This window comes from Onychomys torridus, chromosome 2, assembly GCF_903995425.1.
Source record: "Onychomys torridus chromosome 2, mOncTor1.1, whole genome shotgun sequence".
In the NCBI taxonomy this organism is placed as follows: domain Eukaryota; kingdom Metazoa; phylum Chordata; class Mammalia; order Rodentia; family Cricetidae; genus Onychomys; species Onychomys torridus.
In genome coordinates, this window is record NC_050444.1 from 132,722,313 (window position 1) to 132,750,279 (window position 27,967).

The window sequence follows — 27,967 nt, forward strand, 5'->3', positions numbered from 1 at the left end:
GTGCCAAAGGCAGGTGTGCATATTTTCATCACATTATAAATACAATTCTACAGTTTGTATGCGTGTGTATGTGTGGTAGTTTGAATGTAATTGGCCCCATAATTTCATAGGGAGTGGCACTATTAGGAGGTATGGCTTCACTGAAGTGGGTGTGGCCTTATTGGAGGAAGTGTGTCACGGTGGGGGTGGGCTTTGAGGTCTCCTATGCTCAGGATACCACCCAGTGTCACAGTCCACTTCCTGTTGCCTGCAAAATGTAGGACTCTCAGCTACTCCTCCAGCACCTCGTCTGCCTGCATGCCGCCATGATGATAATGGACTGAACCTTTGAAACTGTAAGCTGCCACCTCAATTAAATGTTTTCCTTATAAGAGTTGCCATGGTCATGGTATCTCTTCACAGCAATAGAAACCCTAAGACAGTGTGTGTATGTGTATGTATGCATGTGTATATGTGAGTGAAAATGGGTAGGTGTGTGTGTGTAAGTACATGTGTATGTGTTTTAGTGTGTGTATGTGTATGAGAGTATGTACATGAATATGTGTGTCTGTTTGTATATTAAATGTGTATATGAGTGTAATTATGCATGCATGTGTATGTATGTGTGAGTGTATTATGTGTAGGTATGTGTGAATGTGTGTATGTGAATGTGCAGATGTGTATATATGTGTGCTTGTGTGTATATATGTCAGTGTATTTATGTGTGCATGTGGATGTGCGTATGTATATGGGTATACGTGTGTAAGTACAAATGTGTATATATGTACATGTGTGTGTATGCAGGGCTGGGGGCTGAACCCAGGGTTGCATGTTAAGCCAGAACTTTACCAGTAGCCATGTTTCCAGCTTCTTTTATATATATATATATATATATATATATATATATATATATATATATATATATATATATATATTTTTTTTTTTTTTTTTTTTTTCAACTTTGAGATAAGATCACAGTAAGTTGCCCAAACTAGCCTTGAATTTACTATGTAGGTCAGTAGATCTTGAGCTTTTGATTTTTTTTTTTTAAAGTTGAGTTTTCAAGACTGATTTTTCTCTATATAGCCCTGGCTGTCCTGGAACTCATTCTATAGACCAGGCTGGCCTCAAAGCTGGAAATCCACCTGCCTCTGCCTCCCAAGTGCTGGGATTAAAGGCATGTGTCATGCCCCCAGTGAGTTTTTGATCTTTTTGTGTCAGCCTCCTGAGTAGCTGTGACTAAGGACCTGGACCACCAGGCTCAGCTCATCTCCTTTGGAAACAGTGTCTTAGCATCTAGCCCAGACTGCTTCAGCTTCTCGGCTGTTGGGTTTCTAAGTGTGTGCCACACACCTAGTTCCTATGCTATTTTTTGTCTGTAATAACTTTCAAAAAAGATTTGTTTTGTTGTTTTGGTTTGGTTTTGGAGAGAGACAGGGTTTCTCTGTGTAGCTTTGGTGCCTGTCCTGGATCTCGCTCTGTAGACCAGGCTGGCCTCGAACTCAAAGAGATCCTCCTGCCTCTGCCTCCCGAGTGCTGGGATTAAAAGGCCTGTAACATGACACCTGGCTTTTAAATTACTTATAATGGTGTGTGTGTGTGTGTGTGTGTGTGTGTGTGTGTGAAACAATTAGGTACTCATGGAGACCAAAAGCATCTGATTTCCCAGAGCCGGAGTTGAGCCACCTGACGTGGGTGCTGGGAACTGAACCTGAGGCCTCTGCAAGAGCAGCAAGCTCTTTTAACCACTGAGCCATCCCTCTAACCCTGTCTATAGCACTTTATAAAACAGGGTGATTAGACTAATCTCAAACTACCCTTTGAAGGTCAGTGTCTGATCCAGGCCTCTGGTATATGTGTTTATCCACAAGCTGCCCAAAGCAAAGTGGTTTGCACCCCTCTACAGTATGCCTTGAAATGGATGGAACTGCAAAACTTCTATTTGGCAGATATTCACGCCTTTAATCCCAGCCCTTGGAAGACAGAGGCTGGCAGATCTCTGTGAGTTTGAGGCCAGCCTGGTAATACATCATGAGTTCTAGGCCAGCCAGCACTACATAGAGAGACCCTGTCTTAAAACACACACACACACACACACACACACACACACACACACACACACACACATATCACACATACACATATCACACACACACACACACTCCCCATCCCCCATGGAGGTAACCACCTGGGCTTGCCTCTGTTTGCAGAGTGAAGGCCCCTCTCTGCCTTGGTAACCCACCCAAGCTCGCTCCTTTCCCTCTGACACCACAACACAGAGATACCACATCGAGATGGACTCAACAATCTACCCCAAGTCAGGTATCTAAGAGAGAGAGTGTACTAGGAACATGGGGATACTGGTTCATCAGCTCACAATACAAAAGACAGCTGGTGATCACTAGGAATTAACCACCCAGCCCCACAGACAGCACATGAGCAGCTACCACGCAACCTAACCAACCTTCACGTCTCCTCCTCAACCCCCTCTCCCCACCACCCCCTTTTTCTCTTTTTTGAGCTAGAGTCTCACTAGGTGACACAAGCTGTTCTGCACTGTGGTGGTATTGTGTTCCCCTATATATTGTGCACCCTAATAAACTTATCTGGAGTCAGAGAACAGAACAGCCACTAGATAGACACAGAGGCCAGAAAATGGTGGCACACTCATCTTTAATCCTATCACTTGGGAGGCAGAGATCCACCCAGATCTCTGTGAGTTTAAAGCCACACTGGAAGCAGCCAGGCATGGTGACTCTCGCCTTTAATCCCAGGAAGTGATGGCAGAAGCAGAAAGGTATTTAAGGCGTGAGGATCGAGGAACTAGAGCTGGTTAAGCTTTTAGGCTTTTGAGCAGCAGTTCAGCTGAGATCCATTTGGATGAGGACACAGAGGCTTTCAGTCTAAGGAAACAGGATCAGCTAAGGAACTGGTGAGGTGAGGTGGCTGTGACTAGTTCTGCTTCTCTGATCTTCTAGCGTTCACCCCAATAACTGGTTGCAGGTTTGTTTTATTAATAAGACTCTTTAAGATTCATGCTACACTGGACCTCTCTATGCAGACCAGGCTGGCCTCAACTCACAGAGATCTGCTGGTCTCTGCCTCCCAAGTGCTGGGGTTACTGTGTGTCCCCCCTTCTGTCTCTCTTTGCTCTTATTCCCTTCTTCGCGTTTCACTTCCTCTTTGAGCACCTTTCCTTCCCTTTTTATCAAGTAGAACACAGACTTACTCTCTGTAATACTCTCTCTTCAGTATCTGTTATAGCATTTGATATGAAATGGGTCTTAAAGATGGAAAATCCGAGTTCAGGTCCAGCTCAACTGTGTGACCCCGGTAAGTGTTGGGGTTTGTCCAACTGGAAAAGGAGGAGTAAAGGCATCCTCACAGACTGATTTGAAGAATTAAATTAGATGAAATAAACTGTATGTATTGTCTGGCTGAATGCCTGATATTATGGGTCTTCCATAATGCTAATTCCTTTTTACTTCTCTAGGAAAATATTATTTGATCCTTAGTTATGACCTCGAAGGGTTAAAAAAAGGGGGGGGCTCTGTTCCTTGCATAAGACTGACATGGAGCCACCATTCAGAATTCTAAACTGTCTGAAATAAAGGCTCCTTACCTTGGAGCACTCAACCTGAATTCTAAAAATAAATCAAGACAGAAAAATTTGAATAACTTCTTGAAACATGAAGTAGTGGCAATTATAAGCTAAGCTTTTTTTTTTTTCCTTAACAGAGTGTCATACAGCCCAGGATGGCTTTGAACTCACTACATGGCCAAGGATGATCCTGAACTTCCAATCCTGACTTCACCTCCTGAGTACTAGGATTACATATATGAGCCACCAGGACTAGTTTTAGTTGGGGCTGGGCTCTGTGCATGCTAGGTAGGCAGGCACTCGACCAGCTGAACCCAGCTCCAGACCAAGCTGAACATTTAAGAGGCAAGAATACTCTACACAAAGCAATAAAGATTTAACATGGTATTTTAAAGCTCAGCTTAAAATTACCCAAGTAGTTTGGACCATGTGAGGAACACCTGGTACTCCACAGCAACAGCTGCTGTGTTAGGGCTCAGTCCAGTGGCAAGCCAGTCCACAGCTACATCTTCCACATTTAAACCTTGGCCCAGAGACTGACCCTATGCTCTAGACTAGTTAGTTATACACTGATATCCAGGAGCTGTCCATAAAAATAAAACTGGTTTTGAGAAGACGCATCACTGGGAATCAGACTAGGCAACTCAATGTTTCCTAAACTAGGCTAAGATTAAACAAGAAGAAGAGCCGCCATGGGGCTTCCCCATGTGATGCTTCAAGCTGTAGCCAAGAACGGAATGGACAATGATGGATGTCAAGTAATGTCATCCCCTCAACTGCACACCTGTAACACAGAGGACATCGGGGAACAGAAACCAGACCAGTCAGGCCGTGAGGGGGACACTATGTCACACCTGAGACCAGACGCTCATGTGGAGGGAAGGTGTTGGGAGTTGCTGGGTCACAGTATTCTAGTTAGACGCAAGTTCAATACCAAGAGGCTGAAGAGATGAAGGAGACAGTTTCCTCAGGGGAAATAAAACAAAGACAATATCAAATTGAAAATGCAAGGAAAAAGTAAAGAGGAATGTTCTGAGGGCAGAAAAATAAACCAACTTCAATACCAAACCCCAAGGCAGTAACTGAGAAGGAAGGGTAGGGTGTATTTGACTAATTTAAAAAGACAAGAGCCTTCGGGAACTAGAAATCTGGGTACAGTCTGAGGTTTGAACGGAAGAATAGCACATTCTCACTGAGCTCGTAAGCAGATTGGCCACGGCATGCAGATTGAAGTGGGAAAGCATCAAAGGTCTCAGCCTGCAGCAACTGAATGGGGGCAGATTTCTATGCCTACTCCCGACAGGCATTGCAGCTACAGGTAAGCGACAGGCTTGGGGTGAACCACAGTGGCCGTACTTACCAGGGTCTTCCCACTGAAGTAAGTGCAGCTTCCAAGCAGAGTAATACAAAAATCCCAGGACCAGGAAGAGGCAGAGGGCTAGCAGCAGGTTGCGCACAAATACCAGGAGTCCCATCTTCACATGATTTACAATTTCCTACATGACCTAAAAGCAAAAACAAAAAAAGCCATTAAGATATAAAGCTATCATCATCCTTATACATGAAGAAACTATAGGGACAGTTTCCAAATAGAGAGCAATCACTGAGTCATGGCAAGGTGCCTGCCTCAAGGGAAGTTCTCCAGATTACTCAGCACCTACTCATCCATGACCTCACTCAGCCAACAGCCAATTTTTGGCAATTATAAGCTCTCAAATAATTTTTTTTGGTTTTTATTGTTTTTTTCTCTCTGTAGTCCAGGCCAGCCTCGAACTCACAGAGATCCACCTGCCTTTGCCTCCCAAGTGCTGGGATTAAAGGTATGCCATTATGTCTGGCTGTGTTTATTTTGATTCCATGTATATTGAGTGGTGTGTGTGTGTGTGTGTGTGTGTGTGTATGTGTGTGTGTGTGTGCGCGCGCGTGCGCGCTTAGTGTCTGTAGAGGCCAGAAGAGGTCATCAGATCCCCTGAAACTGGAGGTATAGATGGTTGTGAGCAGCTATGTGGACACTGGGAACTGAACCTGGGTCCTCTGAAAGAGCAGCAAGTGTTCTTAATGACTAAGCCAACTCTCTAGCCTCTCAATTCTTTTTTTGCCTATTTGTTTTGTTTGATTTGGTTTTGGTTTTTCGAGACAAGGTTTCTCTGTGTGCAACCGTTCTTGCTGTCCTGTCCTGGAACTTGTTTGTAGACCAGGCTGGCCTCAAACTCACAGAGGTCCTCTTGCCTCTGCCTCTTGAATGCTGGGATTACAGGTGTGCACTACTACTGTCCGACATAGCTCTCAATCCTTAAAAAAGGTTTTAAAAAGATTTACTTATGGGTTGGGGATTTAGCTCAGTGGTAGAGTGCTTGCCTAGCAAGAGCTAAGGCCCTGGGTTCGATCCTCAGCTAAAAAAAAAAAAAAAAAAGATTCACTTATGTTTATTCATGGGTATACCTACACGCCTGTATGTGTATGTACACCACATGCATTCAGGTGCCAGGGAAGCCAGAAGAGGGTATCAGATCCCCTGTGACTGGAATTACAGGCAGTTGTGAGCAGCCCAATGCAGGGGCTGAGAACCCAATCCGAATCCTCTAGAAAAACAATACATGTTCTTAACTACTGAGCCATGTCTCTAGCCTTTTTTAAATTATGTGTCCATTGGTGTGTGCGGTGAGGTATATGCAAGTAGAGCACAGGTGCCTCAGGACTCCAGAAGAGGAGCTCAGATCCCCCAGAGCTGGAGTTATGGGTGCTTGTGAGCCACTTGAGGTGGATGCTGGGAACTGAAGTTCAGCCCTCTGTAAGAGCAGTAAAGCACTATTAACCAGTGAACTATCTCCAGCCCTCAAGTAAATGACATCACATGCCTTCCCATCATCACTACCCTTGTCCAAGCCATTACTATGTTTCCACAAATCAGTTTATACTCTCTGCATCCATTTTGCACACAGCATCATTGTTTGGTACTGTCTTGTATTGTTCAAGACAAGGGTCTCCATACAGCCTAGGCTGACCTAGAACTTGCCGGTGTAGCCCAGACTGGCCTAAAGCTACGATCCTTCTGTCTCAGCCTCTGAGTGCTGGCTGAGACCTCAAGCAAGTGCCAGCATGCCCAGCGCATCATCATTTCTAATATAAAATGTTGCTGCCATGCTCAAACCCCTTGAATTCATTTTCTTCTGCTGCTGAAACAAGGTAGGGGCAGACTAAACAGCTTACAGTAAAACACATTCATTGTCTCAGAGTCCTGAAGGCCAACTCCCGACACTGAGTCAGGCCCTCGGAGCACAGTCACATGAGTCCAAGCCAGTGCATCAGGGGCTACACAGTTCCCAGAAGCCCCAGAAAGAACCTAGAAAAAAAGTAATTCTTACATGTGTATGCATATGCATGTGTTTACGTATGTACAGTGCACATGCACATGGATCCGTGTGCATGTGGAAGCTGGAGGATGACCTCAAGTGTCATTCCTCAGGAACCATCTGGGTTGTTTTCTGAGACAACATCTCTCCCTGGCTTGGAACTTGCTCTACAGCCTCGGCAAGCTGGCTAATGGTCCAGGCATTTATCCCCAGCCTCTGCCTCCGCAGCCCTGGGACAACAAGGGCACACTACTACACTTGGCTTTCTCTCCCTGGTTCTGGGCTGGAACACGGGTCTGCATGCTTGCAAGGCCGGCGTTTGCCTGAGCCATCCATCACTCAGCCCTTTTTATTTTGTTTTTAAAGTTCTTATGCGTGCACATATTGTACGGTGACCCTATGCCGCCTCATATCCCTTTACGCGTCCTTTTTGGTTTTGCCCCTTGGGTTAGTCCCTTTTGACCCTACACAGTTTCACTTTTCCTTTCTGGTCACATATAAAAACATGATTTTATATCTTCATATAAAGTCTAGAAATCACAATTGTGAGAAAACATATGACAGTTATCCGAAATTTTTAAAATGAAAAATAGAAACTGAAGCTGTGTGGGGAGTGACCAAACTATAAACTAAACTCTATACAAACTATACTATAAACTATAGTCTATATAAACTATATATCGTCTCAACACTTCTACCGCAGCTTCGAGGACTTTGCCCAGGCAGCAAGCAGCATAATGCAGCAGTAGACATAAGCAGAGTCCTCTAATCCGACTCTGTTCTGCTAACATCAGATCCCATTGGCAAAGAGCATGGTCACAGACCCCTGCCAGATGTCAATCACAAACCCCATCTGGATTTCCCGGTACTTCTGACCCAGGGGCTACAAATCAGGGTTCTCCAGACCTCCTGTCCAGGATTCTCCAGACCTCCTGCCCAGGATTCTCCAGACCTCCTGCCCAGGATTCTCCAGACCTCCTGCCCAGGATTCTCCAGACCTCTTGCCCAGGATTCTCCAGACCTCCTGCCCAGGATTCTCCAGACCTCCTGCCCAGGTTCTCCAGACCTCCTGCCCAGGCTCTCCAGACCTCCTGCCCAGGTTCTCCAGACCTCCTGCCCAGGCTCTCCAGACCTCCTGCCCAGGTTCTCCAGACCTCCTGCCCAGGATTCTCCAGACCTCCTGCCCAGGATTCTCCAGACCTTCTGTCCAGGTTCTCCAGACCTCCTGCCCAGGATTCTCCAGACCTTCTGTCCAGGTTCTCCAGACCTCCTGCCTTGGTTCCATTCATTTGCTGGACTGGCTCACAAATCCCAAAGAAACACATTTAGCAGTTGAATGTAAGACTTTACAAAGGATACAGACGAAGAGACAGGTCACATAAAGGAAAGGGTACACAGGTCTTCCATGGCCTCGGCAGCTGGCACCCCAGGAATCTTCACCTGTTTAACCCCATCCTTTCATGTTTTTGGAAACTGTGGTACATGGTCCAATGTTTACACCATGGCTATTGGTATCCAACTTTATATCCCTGAAAAGTTTGGAGAGTGAGACTAAAGGTCCCAATACTTCACTCCTGCCTTGGTCTCTTCGAAAAAAGTACAGTTTGAATGAGAATAGTCCCTTAGGCTCCTGTGTTTGAATATGTGGTCCCCAGTTGATGGAACTATTTGGAAAGGATCAGGAGGTGTGGCCTTGTTGGTGGCAGTGTATCACTGGGGGTGGGCTTTAAGGTTTCAAAAGACTCAAGCCATTCCCAGTGTCCCTCTCTCTGACTTGTGGTTACGTCTCAAGGCGTAAGCTCTCAGTTTCTGCTCCAGAGTCATGCCTGCCTGCCTGATGCCATGCTCCCTGCCGATGGTCACAGACTGACCCTCTGGAACTGTAGGCCTCAAGTTAAATGCTTTCTCTCATGAGTTGCCTTGGACATGGTGTTTTATCATGGCAATAGAAAAGTGACTGAGACAACCCCCTCCATCCTGCAGCCTCACCGTATCTGCCAGCTGTCAGTCAAGCCACACCAGGAGATCACTTCAGATAGTCTCAAGATTTTAGGAGTTATATTGCCAGGAGACAGAGAGGAAGACCAAACGCATGTGTCACAATGTCTCCAACGAAAATTTACCTTCTCTCATATCAAAACTAACTCCAAGATGTAATTATTAAGAGACAAGAGACAAAACATAGTGGGGCCACTAGTGGAGTCTAGAAATGAGCCTCCTCAAACAGATGCACAGACATGTAGGCCTAAGTTTATCTATATAGACATATGTACCTTTATTTGATGCTAAACATATACATATAAAGGCCCGAGAGGCACTGTAATTGTCACCCTAGCCGCTCCTAGGGAACAGGATGGGGTGTGACAGGTACGTCCTTGGGAGGCCTCTGTTTCCCCTTTGTAAACTTCAGAATTATATGTTATGAGTCACAGTATTGACTCCATAATTGAAATTTACAATGTTCCTACACCTTAACTCAGCTCTGCAACAACAGTGAGAGGTCCTGTACAAGGGAGGGACCAGTGTGATGGCTCAGCGGGTGGGGCTGCTTGCTGCCAAGCCTGGCGACCCGAGTTCAATCCCAGAGCTCCATATGGTGGAAGGAAAGAACCAGACTTTTGCAAATTGTCCTCTGACCTCCATGGCATGCACACACATAAATATGACTTTAAAACAGTCCTGTGCAGGGATGCCCATCGGCCACACAAATTTTAAAGATAAAATTAACAACAGTTCAAATGCCCAATTAGCAAGGAAGCCACAAATCTTGGGTTCTTTGCAGCGCGTCTGCTGGGCCTTGACAGGAAGCACACTGAACGCCCAGAAGGGATCCCGGAGGAGGTGTGATGGCGGGATTTCTGTAAGCTGTGTGGGCAGGGTTTAAAAGAGCCTCTGGGAGACTAGCAGGGGCGGGAGGGAGGCTGCTCCTCCTCTCCCGAGAGGGTGACAAGAGCGGAAGGTGTCCCAGCAGCTGTGAACACGCTGGCAGGAGAAGACAGGCGTGAGATGGAAGCAGTGGGATGCAGGGCACAGCTTCTTCTAGGACAGTGGCGGCAACAGCGGAGTGATAAAAACACTCTAACCTCTCCCTCACCCAGTTCTCTCAACTGGTCCCAAATGGAAGCCAGAGGCCAAGGAAGTGCGGCGAGGCCGTTCACAAAGGCCACCACGTAACAGAGAGAAGGTGAACAGGGTCCTCGAGGGCAGGGAAGGAAATGCAGAGAGAAGCAGGCAAAGGATGTGCAACACGGCCTAGAGCACAAGGCTACGTGGAAATGATCTACAGAGAGACGAGTGTGCACATGTACAGCCTCATCCTGCCAACAGCAGACAAGTGGAGGGATGACTCAGGTGTTAAGAGCACTTGCTGCTCTTACAGAAGACCTGAGTTTGGCTCCTAGAAACCCACAGGGCAGCTGACAATTGTCTGTAACTCCAGTCTCTGGGGAACCAGAATTCCCTTCTGGCATCCAAGGGTTCTTGCATGCATGTGGTGCATATATACTCACATAGGATGCACACGTACACACACACACACACACACACAATAAATAAATAAATTTTTAGGGATTCAGTGGATTTGGAGGGGTATATTTCACAATTTATTTATTCATATATTCATTTTCAGTTTTATAAAAACCAATATACAAAGTTTTCAAAGGGAAACAGACACCAGAGACTTTGTAGGTCTTGTCCTTTGCAGGCCTTCCCTAGAAGCTATCTTGTTGGTTTTTTTTTTTGTTTTGTTTTTGTTTTTTTTCTTTGAGATCCAGTCTCTCACTAAACCTAACGCTTACCAATCAGCAGCGAGGCTGGCTGGCCAGTGGGTCCCAGAGCTGGGATTAAAACCACAAGGCCAGACACCCAGCTTTTCACATGGGTGACAGAAGTCAAGGTCAGGTCCTCACACTTTACCTCAGGTCCTCACAGCTCTTTACCAGCTGAGCCGCCTCCTGGGCCCCCAGAGACGTGAACTTCGAGGAGCACAATAGACTTGTATCTTAACTGAGAACCAAAGAGCTTAAAAGGCAAGGAACACCCAATCAGCCTACAAAATACAAGTGATTTTTAGAAGGCTTTCCTTTGAGAGGGTGGAAGCGATGGCACCGTGTTACCTGGTCGGTACAGCCAGGCAGTAACCACAGCCTCAGGCTCGGGCAGGCACAGGACAGTCTGTGAGTCAATCTAATGGATCTAACCCTTTATTCAACAGAGTTCCCAAGCAGCATGTGCTACAGTCACAGCAAGAAACAATGCCTCCCTAGCATGTCTGAGGCCCTGGGTTCCATTCCCAGGACCACAGACATGAACAGAAACCCTGTATCTAGATGCCCTGTGTCCTCACTGCCCTAGGTCTCAGTGGCTGAGCTGGGCAGTACGCATGAGCACACACACGCATGTGCACACGTGCAATCTGCACCTGCATTGGCCTTCACACAGAGGACAGTCAGTTCACCCTGATACTGCCAATTCTAATACAAAGCAGGATTAACCTTAGCTTTTCCCTTCTCAGGTTTCAGTCCTTTAGAAATCCCCACCCCCTCCGCCACTGGCTTCCATATACTCACTTATCTGCTCTGTTGCTCCACTGAGCCCTCTGTGGACTTCTGTCTCTCCCTGCCCATTCACCTTGCCCAGCCCTGGAAGCTTAGGATTCATTTCCTGAAAGTATTCAGAGAAGAAGGGGGGAAAAGAACTGTCTTAGGCGTCCTCATCCTGCAGACAACCCCAAGGGGATTCTTCATTGACCATCTCAACTGCGGCTGACTGTCAGCCAATTCACAGATTACTCTCACTTCCCCTTCAACGGCCTCCTCCGAGGACCATCTCTGCGTTGACCATCACAGGTGACGTAGAACATGACCATTGCCGTCTCCACAAGAGCAGCTGTGACCTTCAAGATCAGGCTGATTTGACTGACATTTCCTCACAGAAGAAGTGGGCGGTGAGGATCGCTGTGCCCTTGCCTGAGATTCCAGCCTCTCCCTCCTAAAAGGCCCTCTCGGCTGCGTCAGCCTGCATCATCACTGCAAGTGGTGAAGTATGAGGAAAGTGAAGGGCTGCAGAGACCGGAGAGTCTATCTATGCAGCCACGGGGAGGCTGTTAGTCCACGGTAGGGGGAGACTTTGTGGTGGTGTGGCTGTTTCAGGGTTACCCATACTCCTGTAAGTAATCTCCACTCATGCTCCCCTCTAAGTAGGCCTAATACACTCACTGGCTCACGGAGCCGGACTCTGGTGGAACTGTACTGTGGTGGGCCGTCAGTGCCGTATCAGGGATGAGCAGACACTTACTCACCTCTGCAGAAGTTCACAGAACTCCTAACACACCGTCAATCACACAGCAATCAAGCCTCAGGAATTTTACCTTCTGGCCATACCTGGAGCCCTCCCCCATCCTGTTCTCAGCCCCCCATAACCTTTGGTTCTATAATAGCCTCATAGAAACCTGTGGCCTCCTTCCCTTCCCTCTCCAACTCTCATACTCAAGTAGCCCAGGTAATATGATTCACTCTAGGCATAGATTTCCCACCATCCTTAGGTTACTTCCCCACTTAGCCAGGCTCTCCCGCCTCCCTTGCCTTCCCCATCTCCCCACACACCCACCACCAGCCTCCTTTTCCCACCGGCAAACTTCCCTTGGTGTTCAGAGCTCACCATTCCCACCCAAGGTCAAGCTGACGCCTTTGGTGCCCACTTGTTCTGAGACAGGGCCTCACTGTACAGCCTAGGCTGGCCTCTGGTGTAGCCTCTTTTTTTAAATTTAAAGGTTTATTTTTATTTAAATATGTGTGTGTAAGTATGCCACATGTGTGGGCTGGTGCGGGCCAGAAGAGGTCACTGAATCCCTTAGGGCAGTTTAGAGGTGGCTGTGGACCCCCTGATGTGGATGCTGGGAACCAAACTCCAGCCATGGCTGAAACCATTCGACCACACCCCTTCCTCTAGCCAACTCCTACTCACCTTTCATCCTCACCTTAGAGCTGAATTCGTTCCACGAGGAAATGTTACCTGTCTCACGGTTTAGCCTAAGGCTTTCTGTTGGATGCTCCCACAGCACATGTGCAGCCCACCCTCTTCCATGTTATATTGGTAAATATAATAATCTAGCATTTAGATTCTGGCTCACCCAGGCGGGGAAGATTGCTGTTTTGTTTACCATGTGGCCCAGTACGTGTTCAAACACTTATCTGCTGACTGCCTGCTGACTCAATTGGTTCTAGCATCCGTTAAAAGAGTCAGTCACACCCCAGAAAATTACATTGAAGAAAGTCATACAAAAGTCGGAAGCTACTAAAAGAAACTGCACCCAAACCATTTCTAAAACACCCTACAGTTGATAACTTTCTGAACTAACCCAGCAACAACTGAAATGGGGGTGTCGGCCACAGGACAGGAATGCCACCATGCAAAGCCACAGGGCACTTCCAGGACATCCTCCTGTGAAGACTTTAGAAGCAAGCTAATTTGAAGTTATCACACACAATTTATTAGCCATCTTCCCAAACCCGTTCCTTCACCAGCTCTTTTCTTTTCTTTTCTTTTCTTTTTTTTTTTTTTTTTAAGTTTCAAGACAGGGTTTCTCTGTGTAACCATCATGGCTGTCCTGGAACTCACTCAAGTAGACCAGGCTGGCCTTGAACTCGTGGAGATCAGCCTGCCTCTGCTTCTCAAGAGCTGGGATTAAAGGCATACACTACCACCACCTGGTCCTTTACCAGTTCTTTAAATTTTTTTTTTTTTCTGAACACACCCAAGCTATTCAGAATTCCTATTTAGCTGAGCAGATTTAAACAATTAATATATATGAAATTATTCTACTCAGAACAATTATGTTCTTTTTGAATCATGACTAATAAAATAATTAATAGTGCTGATATTCACATAGCACTTACTGTGGACCAGCCACAGCTCTAAGAGTTTTATTTATTAGTTCTGCTTCTCGACTCTATGAAGTTATCATTTGCAGTTCCCAGTGAAGAAAACCCAAACACAAAGCAGTCCGAGATCACAGCCCAGTACACAGCAGAGCCAGACTCAAACCCAGATGATCTGGCTCCATTCATACTGTGTCACCTCTCTAAGAAAAGAAAGGGGCTAGGGAGCATGTCGCTGGCAGAACATGAGGATCTGAGTTCAAATACCCAGCACCAAAGAGACAGACACAGAGAAACGGGGAGATACTCAGAAAAGCTGCATCAGAACAGTAATAGAGCCAGGAAATGGCACATGCCTCTAACCCCAGCACTCAGGCAGCAGGGTTGAGGACAGCCTGATCTACACAGCAAGTTCCAAGCGAGCCAGGGCTACATAATGAGACTCTGTCTCAAATAAATAATAACAGCAAAGAACAGGTACATACAGGAACCACATAAACATACTGCAACAAAAGAGGAAAGAACAGGCAAAGTCAAGGCAAATCAAGGAAAGTATGGGAGACCAAATGATGAAAATGATGATGATGATGATGTCAGGGAACCAGCAAAGATCATTAACAAGAGTTCAAGGTGCAGCTCCGGGACGTGTGTGCAATGCTGAGTTCCATCTCCAGCAAAAAGTCAGCTCCACCCAGAAAATGGCTACAGAAAACAAACAGCAGGGACAGAGGCCAAAAACAGAGCACCTATGGAGAGAGAATTCCATGTCATTAGCTTTGTGTTGCTATGACCAAACACCAGAGGAAAGCAAAGTACGAGAAGGAAGGTTTACTGTGCTCACAGTTTCAGAGGCATCAATCAGTCCATGGCCGCCAGACTTGCCTTCTCCAGGACTGTAGTGGGGCAGCCCGGCCAGCAGCCGTGGAGTGTAGAAGAGGTGGTTAGCCCGCAGTAACAGGAGTCACACTTCCTCCATCCAGGCCACACCTTTCACAGTTCTACATCACAACAGACTCCTCGGATCCCCAGTCCAGCCACGGATGAGGCCTTCTATGGCACGTATGAGGCCTAAACCTCACTGGAAACACTCACAGACACACTCCCAAGTTTGCTTTACTAAATCACTAGGCCTTTCTCAGTCCAATCAAGGTGGCAATCGAGATTAACCATCATAGGCAGTAGAACAACAGGAAAGATGTTAGAATCAAATCAGCACCTGGGACAAGGAACTGGGGGAATACCATAAAAGATAAGGAGAAACATGGAATAGAAAGTGGACTCTCCAAAATACAGTAAGGATCACAAAAGCTGTGACTGATTTTAAAAAGATAATGAATAAGATAAAATGAAAAATAATAAAAACTTCAAAGGATTTCCTGAACAAACCAAAACCAACTCCAGGAGAGCAATGCTGTCCAAGCAACAACCAAACAAATGGAATGGGGCTGGGGATTTAGCTCAATGGTAGAGTGCTTGCCTAGCAAGCACACGGCCCTGGGCTCAGTTCTCAGCTCCAGAAAAATAAATAAAACAAAACAAAACAAATGGGACAGAGAAAAAAAAAGAAAACAGACGGTCGAGGAGTCGCTGGGGGAACTGGATCCTCTGAACCTCAACCACAAAGGCAGCAGGAACTGGAGACCAGCAAAGGGAACTCTTCGTGTGTATCAGCGTTTTGTCTGCATGCACGTCTGTGCACTTGTGCATGCCCAGCACCTGTGGAGGTACTAAAGCCTCTGGGACTAGAGTGATAGATGGTTGTGAGCCACATTACGTGTGCCAGGAACCAAACCCAGGTCCCCTGGAACAGCAGCCAGTACACGCGCACACACACACACACACACACACACACACACACACACACACACACGGAGCTAGAAAGATGGCTCAGTGGTTAAGAGCACTCTCTGCTCTTCCAGGGGACCCAAATTCTGTTCCCAGTACCCATGTCAAGTGATTTACAACCCCCTGTAACTCCAGTTCCAGGAGATATGATGCCTCTGGCCTCCATAGGTATCTGCATATGCACAAATGGACACATACATACATATAATTTTAAAAAAGAAATAAAGAGGGCTGGAGAGATGGCTCAGCGGTTAAGAGCATCAGCTGCTCTTCCAGAGGTCCTAAGTTCAATTTCCAGCACCCACATGGTGGCTCACAGCCATCTCTAGTGGACTGATGCCCTCTTCTGTCAAATTTGTACATGTAGATAGAGCACTCGTATACATTTAAAATCAAAAAGGGAGAGAGAGAGAGAGAGAGAGAGAGAGAAAGAGAGAAAGAAAGAAAGAAAGAAAGAAAGAAAGAAAGAAAGAAAGAAAGAAAAAGAAAGAACTGAAAAATTTTAAAAATTTTAAAAAGTGTGTAATTCAGTGACTCTTAGAATACATGCAAAGTGCTGGATGTGGTGATACAAGCCTTTATTTAGCAGAGGCAGGTGGGTCTCTGAGTCTGAGAGAGCCAGGGATACACAGAGAAACCCTGCCTTGAACAACAATAACAACAACAACAAAAGAATACTCCCAAAGCTCAGAGTTGTACAAAAACCACCACAGTCACTTTTAGAGTGTACCCATCTGTCTAGAAAAGATGTCCCTTAGCTAACACCATGCTATGGACTCCCCTGTTGTTCCAACGATAACCTACTTCCCAATGTGCCAGCCTATTCTGGAATTTCATAAGAATGAAACCATGCAGTCAATCCACATGTATTTGTGGTTGTCCTCTACTAATTAACAGTGAGTTTGAGGTCCAGGCTTGCTGTGGCACACATCAACACTTCACTGCTTTTTTTTTTTTTTTTTTTTTTCTTAAGCTGAGGATCGAACCTAGGGCCTTGCATTTGCTAGACAAGCACTCTACCACTGAGCTAAATCCCCAAGCCCCACTTCACTGCTTTTTATAAATACTTCCTTATATGGATGTACCGTATCGTATTTACCATCCATCAGTGGGTAGATATTGGAATTCTTTCTTCTTTTGGTTTGAATAATGCTAGTATAAACATTCATCTACAAATTTTCATAGAGTCATAGCTCTCTAACTACTCTTGGAGATGTCTATTCTTTGGGGCAGCAGTGGGTAAATATGCCTCAGAATGACGTATGTCTGGGCCAAACATAAACTGTGTTTAACTGAAGAAATGTCAGTGTTTGCCAAGCGCCTATCCCTTTTTGCTCCCAGCAGGGCAAGAAAGTTGTAATTTTTTTTTTTTGGGGGGGGGGGCGGTTGAGACAGGGTTTCTCTGTGTAGAAACTGTCTATCCTGGAACTCTCCCTATAGACCAGGCTGGCCTCAGAGAGTTCTAATTTCTTGACACCTGCACCAACATAAGGCTTTGACAACAGCTTCCTAGTGAGTACGAGCTGGTTCATGACGCTGCCCACTAGTCCACATGCCACTGGTTTCTTCCTCGCTAATCAATCCCTCAGTATTCCAGCTCTTTCAATTAATGATTTTCATGTTAAACTTTGCTGGTGGCCGGACAGATGGCTCAGTGGTTAAGAGCACTGGTTGTCCTTCCAGGGGACCTGGGTTCAATTGGCTCACAACCATCTGTAACTCTAACTCTAGGGGATGATACCCTTTTCTGGCTTTTGTGGGCACCAGGCACACACATGGTGCACAGACACACATGCAGGCAAAACACCCAGACACACAAAATAAATATAACAAAATGAGCAAATGTGCCCGTTCCAGTTACCATATGATTTCTTCCTCCTGACTGGCCCCAGTCTCCCAATGACGTTCTAAAGAGAAATTAAGTATCTATCAGAGATTTTAAAAACAGGGGTCGTCCAGGTGGCTCAGCAAGGTACTTGTTGCCAAACCTGACAACCTGAGTTCAATCCCCAGGACCCACAGAGGGGAGAGAACCAGGCTACTGGCACATGAGGTCCCCCAACATATATACAAATAGATAAATAAATGCAATTAAAAACAATAACAACAGTCTTGGTGTGGTGGTGCACAACTTTAATCCCAGCACCCTGGAGGCAGAGGCAAGCAGATCTCTGTGAGTTTGAGGCCAGCCTGGTCTGCAGGGGAGTTCCAGGACAGCCAGGGCTGTTATATAGGCAGGTCCTCACATGTACTAGTAAAAATGAAAAAAAAAAAAAAAAAAAAAAAAAAATATATATATATATATATATATATATATATATATATATATTTATATATATATAAATCTTAAAAAAAAAAAAAAAAAAGACGGGTTGGGGATTTAGCTCAGTGGTAGAGCACTTGCCTAGCAAGCACAAGGCCCTGGGTTCGATCCTCAGCTCAGGAAAAAAAAAAAAAAAGAGTTGGCACAGGCTGGCAAGATGGCTCAGCAGACAAAAGCAGCTTATGATCCAGCCTGACAATCTGAATCAGATCCCAATCCTGCAGTGGAAGAGGGAAGCCAACTCTTGAGGGTGACCTCTGACCTCCACACAGGCACCATGGCTTGTGTCCACAGGCACTAACACACACAGTAATAATACAATTTCAATTGATCATGCTTGCTAGGAGGAATTTAGGAAAAGCTGGGAGCAGTGTGGCTCACGCCTGCAGCTGCAATTGGAAGTCAAGGAAGGATATGAGGAATGAAAATCCGAAGAAAGAAAACTTTTGGTTACTGGAGGGAGAGGAGACTCTTCAGAGAGGAGCTGTTAAGGTCTAGTTTTCATTATATATATATTATATGTATGTCTGTGTGTATACACACACACACACACACACACACACACACACACACACACACACACATTGCCTCTGCCTCCTGAGTGCTGGGATTAAAGTTGTGCGCCACCACACCAAGACTGCTGGTACTGTTTGTAGTTACATTTATTTATTTATTTGTATGTATGTTGGGGGAACTCATGTGCCAGTAGCCTGGTTCTCTCCACACACACATTTCTCTTACTTGCTTGTCTCAGTGTTGTTCAGAGGGAAAAGTTGTAGACATAATTTTTATTTGGAAAAGGTGGTGTCCATAGAACAATATGAATGCTGAGTGCAGACGAGAAAACTGTACTTCAGGATTTGAGAAACTGGCCCTTCTCTGCCTGGGCAGCCTGAACTAGATGGGTGGCCGCTGGTGTGGAAAGGAAGGCTGGGAGATGGCAGTGTGCCCAGAAAACTGGAAACCAAATTGTAGCTCAAAAGCAGCTGCTGGTGATACACAAACAAAGGAGCATGGCTGTGTCCCTGAGGAGTGCAGGCCAGCTGCTGGGAGGCAGAACATGTAACCCAGACTGGAAACATAGACGCAAAGAAAAAGCACTTAGAACCAAAGCTGGATTATCTCTAAGTGAAGGAGAAGACACTAGGGAAAAACAGAGAGGGCCTTTACAGAAAATGTAATGCTGTATTTCTTTTTTTTTTAAATTAATTAATTTATTTTTCTATTATCAGCTTGACACAGTATAAATTCTTATCCTAATAATGAAATGTTTGATTGAGGCTTCCCCAGTGATTGAGTAAAACCAAAACTTATTATAAGCCACAGTCATCCCAGGGTCCCCCCTGCTATATAGCCTCCCTGGTTCTGTGGGTTGCAGTCTGATTGTTCTTCGCTTTATATCTCGTATCCACTTATGAGTGAGTACATACCATGTTTGTCCTTCTGGGTTACCTCACTCAGGATGATATTTTCTGGTTCCATCCATTTGCCTGCAAATTTCATGCTGTCATTGTTTTTCTCTGCTGAGTAGTACGCCATTGTGTATATGTACCACATTTTCTTAATCCATTCTTCAGTTGACGGGCAACTAGGTTGTTTCCAGGTTCTGGCTATTACAAATAATGCTGCTGTGAACATAGTTGAGCATGTATCTTTGTGGTATGGTTGAGCATTCCTTGGGTGTATGCCTAAGAGTGGTATGGATGGGTCTTGAGGTAGATTGATTCCCAATTTTCTGAGAAACCGACATACTGATTTCCACAGTGGTTGTACAAGTTTGCACTCCCACCAACAGTGGAGGAGTGTTCCCTTTACTCCGCATCCTCTCCAACATTGACTGTCATTAGTGTGTTTGATCACAGCCATTCTGACAGGTGTAAGATGGTATCTCAGAGTCATTTTGATTTGCATTTCTCTGATGATTAAGGATGTTGAGCATTTCTTTAAATGTCTTTCAGCCATTTGTGATTCTTCTTTTGAGAATTCTGTTTGGCTCTTTAGCCCATTTTTTAATTGAATTGTTCGGGTGTTGATGTTTAGTTTCTTGAGTTCTTTATATACTTTGGAGATCAGTCCTCTGTGAGATGTGGGGTTGGTAAAGGTCTTTTCCCATTCTGTAGGCTGTCTTTTTGTCTTATTGACTGTGTTTTTTGCCCTACAAAAGCTTCTCAGTTTCAAGAGGTCCCATTTATTAATTGTTGTGCTCAGTGTCTGTGCTGCTGGTGTTATATTTAGGAAGTGATCTCCTGCGCTGTATTTCTTAAAAAAAAAAAAAAAAAAACCCAAACGGAAGCAATGTGACATCTTCAGATTTAATGATGGGTTCCATTATTCTACGACATTCTTTCCTTTATTCATCTAGATTTACTTTTTTTTAACTACTCGTCTGTGTGTGAGCATATGGACACAGGTGCATGTGCCAGCAGAGGTCAGAAGATAGATCCCCTGGAGCAGTTACAGAGGTGTGTGAGACACCTGATGTGAGTGCTGGGAACTGAACCTGGGTCCTCTGTAAGAACAGCCTTAACAGATCTGCTCTTACATTACTGCTGAACAGTATATAGTTAGACATGTGAGATAAGCTGGGCAGTGGTGGTGCACTCAGAAACAGAGGCAGGCGGATCTCTGTGAGTTCGAGGCCGGCCTGGTCTACAGAGCGAGTTCCAGGACAGCCAGGGCTATGCGTGGAACCCCTGCCTTGAAAAACCAAAAAGAAATGTGAGGCAAATGTCCCTTGCTGTTCTCCTCTAAGACTGCGTGTGTTTAACTCTACGTAGTAGCTCCATATTGTTTACCTACTCATCTTTTTTGTTTGTTTGTTTTTGTTTTTCAAGACAGGATTTCTCTGTTACCTACTCATCTTTAAAAACAAACATACAAAAATCAAATAAAGAAACATTAATATCCAGCACTCGGGAGGCAGAGGCAGGTAGATCTCTGTAAGTTCAAGGCCAGCTTTGTCTATATCATGAAATCCAGGCTAGCCAGGGCTACACCGAGAGATCCTGTCTTAACACCACGCGGACAGAGAGTGGGAACAAAGCCCTGCGCCCCAGGACTGAGAACAGCACCGCTGGATTGTGCTATCTTATCAGCACAAACAAAGCCGTCACTCACCTGCCCAGTGATAACTGCTCAGCAGCAGTACAGCTACAGAATAAACAGGGCTCAGACATTATGGGATGGCGGTAATTAATGGCTGTTTATGAGGTTCAGGAGCACTTCAGAGAGGTGATGCCGGCACTCGACAGAGCCTGGAAAGCTGATACTGAAGCCTGCTGGGGAATGCCAGCTTTATCCCACTGGCAGTGAGGAACTGCTATGGGATTACATGGGGGAAATGCAGACTTGTGTCAGAAAGACTGCTCAAACCACAACATGGAGAAGACAGGACAGAATTGTTGCAAGGCCAACATGAGGCCATTTAAGTAGCACAGGCCACATGCCTTCAGAGGATGACATCTCAAGGGTTGCTAAGTGACTCACCAGAATACCAAAAGAAGACACCAGAACTTATCCCTCTTAAGTATGAATTTGCCTAATCTGTTATTTCACTGCCACTGGTTCCTGGGGTACAGAGGGCTCAGTTAATGCAGAAGCTACATAGGTGGAAGGTGAGGACAGGTTCACTTCCTGCTGTACAGGGTTCCCGTGGTACTAAATGACATCATGTGGATGTGGCCAAGTTCCTAACAATCAGATTCACAGAGCAGCATTGTCACAAAGGTGTACTGAGAAACCACAGACTTCGTCAGCCATCATCCTGCCAAGTCCTCACAAGCCTTCCAGAACTTAACTATGGTGTTTGTCTTCCACAGAAATACTGGCTTTCCTAGTTTTCAGATCATGGTACCTATCTGATATGCCAAAGTGCACATATCTGCCCTTCCAAGACAAAGCACCTGTCTCAACAAAGGCTAGAGATTAGCTTTCTTCAGAGGAAACCAGGCTGAGCGCATGTGGGAGTAGATTTAGTTTATCAATGTTACCATTCTTGTTACCTTGTTAGCAAAAGTACATAAAAGCATCATATAAACATTCCCATACTTCACATACACATATTGTACTCATACACACACACACACACACACACACACACACACACACACCCCACATACACACATGCAGATGATATCCACATACATCCCACACACCCACACACATAAGCAGTTCTCAAAGTGTATTCCAGGGACCTGTGATCCCAGAACTTTTCAGGGACTCTATTCCCAGCATTTAAGACATTATTCCTCATTCACACTCTCTCTTAAGGGCCTGAAAGAGTGTCTTGGAGCCATACAATGTGACATACGGTATGATTCATGCTCTCACAGCTACTGGAAAATACACCTGTGCATTCTTGTGATCTAAAGTTTTCTTAGTAGCTAATAACTTTTTAAGAGTGATTTACTGATATATGTGAGAGAGAGAGGAACAGAGAGACAGAGAGAGAGGTGGGGGTCAGAGCCAACTCAGTGAGCTATCTCACCAGCCTTCTAGTAACAACTTTTTTTTTTTGTTTATTTGTTTTCTGAGACAGGGTTTCTCTGTAGCTTTTTGGAGCCTGTCCTGGAACTCGCTCTGTAGACCAGGCTGGCCTCGAACTCACAGAGATCCACCTTGCTCTGCCTCCTGAGTGCTGGGATTACAGGTGTGCACCACCACCGCCCGGCCTAGTAACAACTTTTAAAGTATTCAATACACCTAGTACAGTAAATTAATCGACAAAGCTTACAAAGAAGAACATTCTATGGAAGTATTTAATATTTTAACTGTAAAACAAATCCTGAGGGCTGGAGAGATGGCTCAGAGGTTAAGAGCACCGACTACTCTTCCAGAGGTCCTGAGTTCAATTCCCAGCAACCACATGGTGGCTCACAACCATCTATAATGAGATCTGGCTCCCTCTTCTGTATACATAATAATAAATAAACAAATCTTTTTTTTTAAAAAAAAAAAAAAGAAAGAAAGAAAGAAAGAAAAGAAATCCTGAAGCCAAAATGTCTCAGAAACACCTAGTTACAGGGTTTCCCAACTAGTCTGACTTTTTTTTTTTTTCCAAGACAGGGTTTCTCTGTAGCTTTGGAGCCTGTCCTGGACTAGCTCTGTAGACCAGGCTGACCTCGAACTCGCAGAGATCCACCTGCCTCTGCCTCCCGAGTGCTGGGATTACAGGCGTGCGCCACCACCACCCAGCTTAGTCTGACTTTCTAAACACAGGGTGCAGTAAGTCTGGGAGATAAGAAAGGGCTTTGCCTCACGAGCATTATAATCCAGCACTGGGCAGGTGGGGAGACAGGCGGCTCCTAGTGGCTCCCTGGGGCTCGCCAGCAGGTCAGCCTAGCCTAATCGGTAGGGTCCAGGTTCTAGTAGACCCTATCTCACAAAACAAAACAAGGCAGTGGTTTCTGAGGAACAACTAACTAAAGCTGATCTTTGGCTTCTCCATGCACACAGGCACAAGCACACATACACACACATACAATACACTGCAGGTAAGGAGATGGCTCATCGGGTAAAGCATGTACCACATAAGCACAAAGACTTGAGTTCAAATCCCCTGAACCCATGTAAAAGTGAGGCACAGCAGCATGAATGTGGGAGTGCTATGAGATGGGAAGAGGAAGCAGAACCCTTAAAAGCTCACAGGTCAGCTAGCCTGGCACCGCGGACAACAGACATCCTGCCAAACATGTGGCTGACAGCCACATGAACATGTCTACGCACAACCACATATGCACCAGATTTAAAAGGAAAAAAAGGCTGCTGTGCATGGTAACTTACACCTTTAGTCCCAGCACTCCTGAGGCAGAATCAGGAAGCTCTCTGTGAGTTCCAGGCTAGCCTGGTCTACATAGTGAGTTCCACTACAGCCAGAAAGACCCTGTCTGGAAGGAAACAAAGCAAATAAACATGCTCCCTTATCATTATTTTGGAAGAAAATCTGACAGGAAGGAAAGAGAAACTGATAAGACACAGACAGAAATACTGCCATGGTAACAGATAAGGGCCATCAGAACAAAACAGGCTAAGTTCTGCAGAGTTTGGAGGGGCAGCTCCTGTCAATCCAGGATAGCTAAAGAGGAAGCTGACAGAAAAAAAATAATCTGAATTAAACCCTATAACCATCCTTATAGAAAAGCCACCAGAAGATAGTCGAGAGTAAAATCTCAAGGGGGAAGAAGTGAGGAAGAACAGACCAAGGAGTCGCAAACACGTCGGCTGCTCATCTCTATCATCGGCAGTGGCGGCGGAACGTGGTGTACGCGCCTGTCCCTTCCGCATGAGGTCTGGGAACAGAACTGGTTAGCGTTTAAACACTGCTTTAATTGGTATGCTATCTGTATCAATTCTCCCTTCTTAATGTCAGAATAATTCCCTTATGCCTAACATTGCCAGACAAGCAGCATCAATCACCTTCAAAGACATTAAAAAAAAAAACCTGAAGCAGACGGTGGTTATATTTAGTGAGGGGAATTTAAGACTAATGAACATCACCATGGCTGAGGTACTATATACTAAATGTTAGGAACAATAAAATCATTACTTTTATTGCAAGAGGTCCTTTATGGGGCTGCGGGCATGGCTCAGTGGTAAAGTGCTTGCCACATAATAAGGAGGACCTAAGTTTGATTCCCCAGGACCCACATAAACAAGTGTATATTAGTGAATGTTTGTAATCCCAATGAAAGAGACAGGAGGACTGCTGGGTAGACGGCTAGTCAGCTTAGTTTAGTCACAGTGCCCAGGTAAAGGAGAGACCATGTCACCAAAAAAAAAAAAAAAAAAAAATGTGGACAGCTCCTGAGGAACACCTGGCCTCCACATGCAGACACACACACACACACACACACACACACACACACACACACACACACACACACATAAGCATTCATACACACAAGAGAGACAGAGGCATACAGACACAGAAATCCCTTACACATCTACCAGCACAGGCCCAGGCTTTTTGTATCTATTCTAGCCGATCATCACAACAACCATGGAAGTTAAGAAATTTTATCTCTAATTCTCGATTCTGAACATCAGGACAATACAAGAGGTCTGCAGCCTGCCCAGGGTCATATGTTTGAAACTAGCAAAGCTGACTGAAATCTATCTGGTCCGCTGGCTCTTCCGTGCATGAACACACCTGTCATCTGATGGTATCAGCCTCCAGCACCCTTCCTCCACTCTTGCCTCACATAATCTCATCTATAAATATATTATGACTCGTGTAGTAGGCATGGGACTGTGGCTGTAAACCTCAGAGCTTTCTACAGCAAGATAGTCATCCTCCTCCCTCCTCCTTACATGGTCCTCCCAAAAGGCAAAGCTGATAATGTCATTTCCTACCGTCCAATCCTTCTCTGGCTCCTAATCATCTTCAGGATGAAGCTTTAACTCACAAGGCTTTAGCTCAATCTTCTTGGCTGACTTTTGCATCTTTTCCACTCATGGCTTGAAGACATTCTGCACTTCGACCACACAAACAGCCTCAAGATGTAGCCATATTCTTGGGTCTCTAGGCCTGGGCATATGTTGTTTCCTGGGTGAAAAGCCCTTTAAACCCACATCCACCTAATGACCGGTGGCTCATTAAGACTTTAAATTAGGCATTAATTTCGCTAGAACACCATTACTTTATATTCCCAACCTGACAGCTGGCCCCTTTAATACCTCCACAAAACCCTGAGTCTCACCCTTGTTCTAAGGTGGTCAGCTCTCCATCTCTACCGGTTCCACATTCTATCAACCACAGATGGAAAATATTTGAAAAGAAAAAAAAATGTCTGGGAACTGGAGCAGTGGCTGAGCAGGTAAGAGCCTTTGTCATGCAAGCCCGGGGACTAATTTCCATCCCCAGAACCCACATAAAAGTAGAGGAAGAGAATCAACCCACAAGCTCATTCTCTGACCTCCACAGTCATGCTATGGCACACCCCCACCTAAATAATTGCATATATAAAGAAAAATTTTAAATACTGTATTTTTTGCAGAGCAGTCGAATTCAGTTCCCAGCATCCACCCCAAGGGGGCTCAAAACCTCCTGTAACTCCAGTTTCGTGGGATCTGACACCCTCTCTCATCTCTGCAAGTACCTGCACACACACACACACACACACACACACACACACACACACACACACACCACGTAATCAAAATTCTGTAAATCTATTATGTTTGATGGGCATGTGATATATGCTGCTCTGCACCCAGGAAATAGATGCAGAAGGCTAAGAAGCTCTGTCACCCCCAGCTATATAATAAATTACAGGACATCCTGGGCTAGAGACCCTTTGTCAAAACACAAAACTAAACTAAAAAATGTGTTGAGTGGCACGGTGGTTCATGCCTATAATCTCTTCACTTGGGAGACAGAGAGATTGCCACAAGTCTGAGATCTGCTAGGGCTACACAGTGAGTACCAAACCAATATATAAAAAGCAAATGAAAGAAGTATCCATAATGAACATGCAAGGACATTTTGCTTGCCATTGTTTCCTCAACAACAGAACACAAAAAGTATTCACATGGCATTTACATTATATCCTGGGCTATAGTCACAGGTGATTAAAGAGGCTGTGTGAAGCCTGGTGACGGTGGCGCACGCCTTTAATCCCAACATTCGGGAGGCAGAGGCAGGCGGATCTCTGTGAGTTCGAGGCCAGCCTGGGCTACCAAGTGAGTTCCAGGAAAGACGCAAAGCTACACAGAGAAACCCTGTCTCGGAAAAAAATAAATAAAGAGGCTGTGTGGCGTTATATGTAAATACTAAACTATCTTATGTAAGAGATCTGCACATCGTCAGATTTGGGTGCCCTCAGGGAGTCCAGGAAACAGCTTGAAAAAGGACAAGATAAGACACTGGACGGTTATGTTTCTCAGGCACAGGTCTCACCCAGCATGCACAGGATCAAACTCCAGCAGGAAGTTAAAAACAAAAGGAAACGAAAGTCTTGTTGAATATTAGACAGCCAGTCAGTGACAGCCAAGACCCAAAGTCAGAAAGTTAGCTTTTCTATTTCTGGAGTAAGCACTTAGCTCCTCTGTTAGCAAAAGAATCCGAACACCAAGCTTGAAGCCTCATTTAAATCCAATTAAACCAATCAAATGCATCTCAAATTATTATACTCTTGACTTTATTTACTTTGTATTCTGAGACAGGGTCTCACTTAGGTAGCCCAGGCTCCCCTTGAATGTAATACTCCTGCCTCTGGCTCCCCTCTCCCTGACTTCTTAAAAGAAAAAGCTTAACTATGATTTAGACTACTTATTATTTCTGGGGTGTTTGTTTTTAAAAAGGGCTTTGTGTATCCCAAGCTGGCTTCCAACTCTGTGTAGCCAAGGATGACCCGGAACTGTAACCTTCCTACCTCTACCTCTCCAGTGCTAATTACAGACATGCTTCAACACTCAGTTCATACAGTGCTGGGCACTGGACCCAGAGCTCTGTGTACACTGGGCAAACACTTTACTAACTGAACTATATCTTAGCTGTTAATCATTTCTGAGATAGGTTTCTCTGAGGCTAGCTTTACACTCTCCATCCTCTTGCTCTGGTCCTGAGTGTTAAGTACAGGTTCGTGCTACTGTGCCAGGCTAATCTGACCTTTTGAGTTTTGGACATCTCAGAATGCTACAGCACTTGAGAGGGGCAAGCAGGAGGATCAGGTGTTCAGTCATCCTCAGCTACATAGAGGATTCCAGGCCAGCCAGAGCTACATGAGACTCTCTCTCAAGACAAAACAACAGTAATACTTTCAGGATGGCTGCATTATAATTGGAGTGTGATTTATTGTATTTCTGGCCTTGGCTTATGAGTATTTACACAGGTTGCAAATGGGTGCTGGCCTTGAACCCACCCTTCTGTTTTTTTTCTTTTTGGTTTTTTGAGACAGGGTTTCTCTGTGTAGCTTTGCTCCTTTTCCTGGAACTCTCTTGGTAGTCCAGGCTGGCCTCGAACTCACAGAGATCTGCCTGGCTCTGCCGA

The 27,967-nt window shown here is 45.2% G+C and overlaps 1 protein-coding gene across 4 annotated transcripts in view; it reads right to left on the minus strand.

Annotated features, from left to right (window-relative positions):
• Positions 1-27,967, minus strand: part of St3gal3 (ST3 beta-galactoside alpha-2,3-sialyltransferase 3) — a 212,050-nt gene that overhangs the window by 179,616 nt on the left and 4,467 nt on the right. For all 4 annotated transcript variants that reach the window (XM_036177357.1, XM_036177354.1, XM_036177355.1 and 1 more), the window contains exon 2: positions 4,941-5,085. In XM_036177357.1, the coding sequence (XP_036033250.1) occupies positions 4,941-5,055 (115 nt within the window). In that variant the 5' untranslated portion in view covers positions 5,056-5,085. The remainder of the gene's footprint in view (positions 1-4,940; positions 5,086-27,967) is intronic.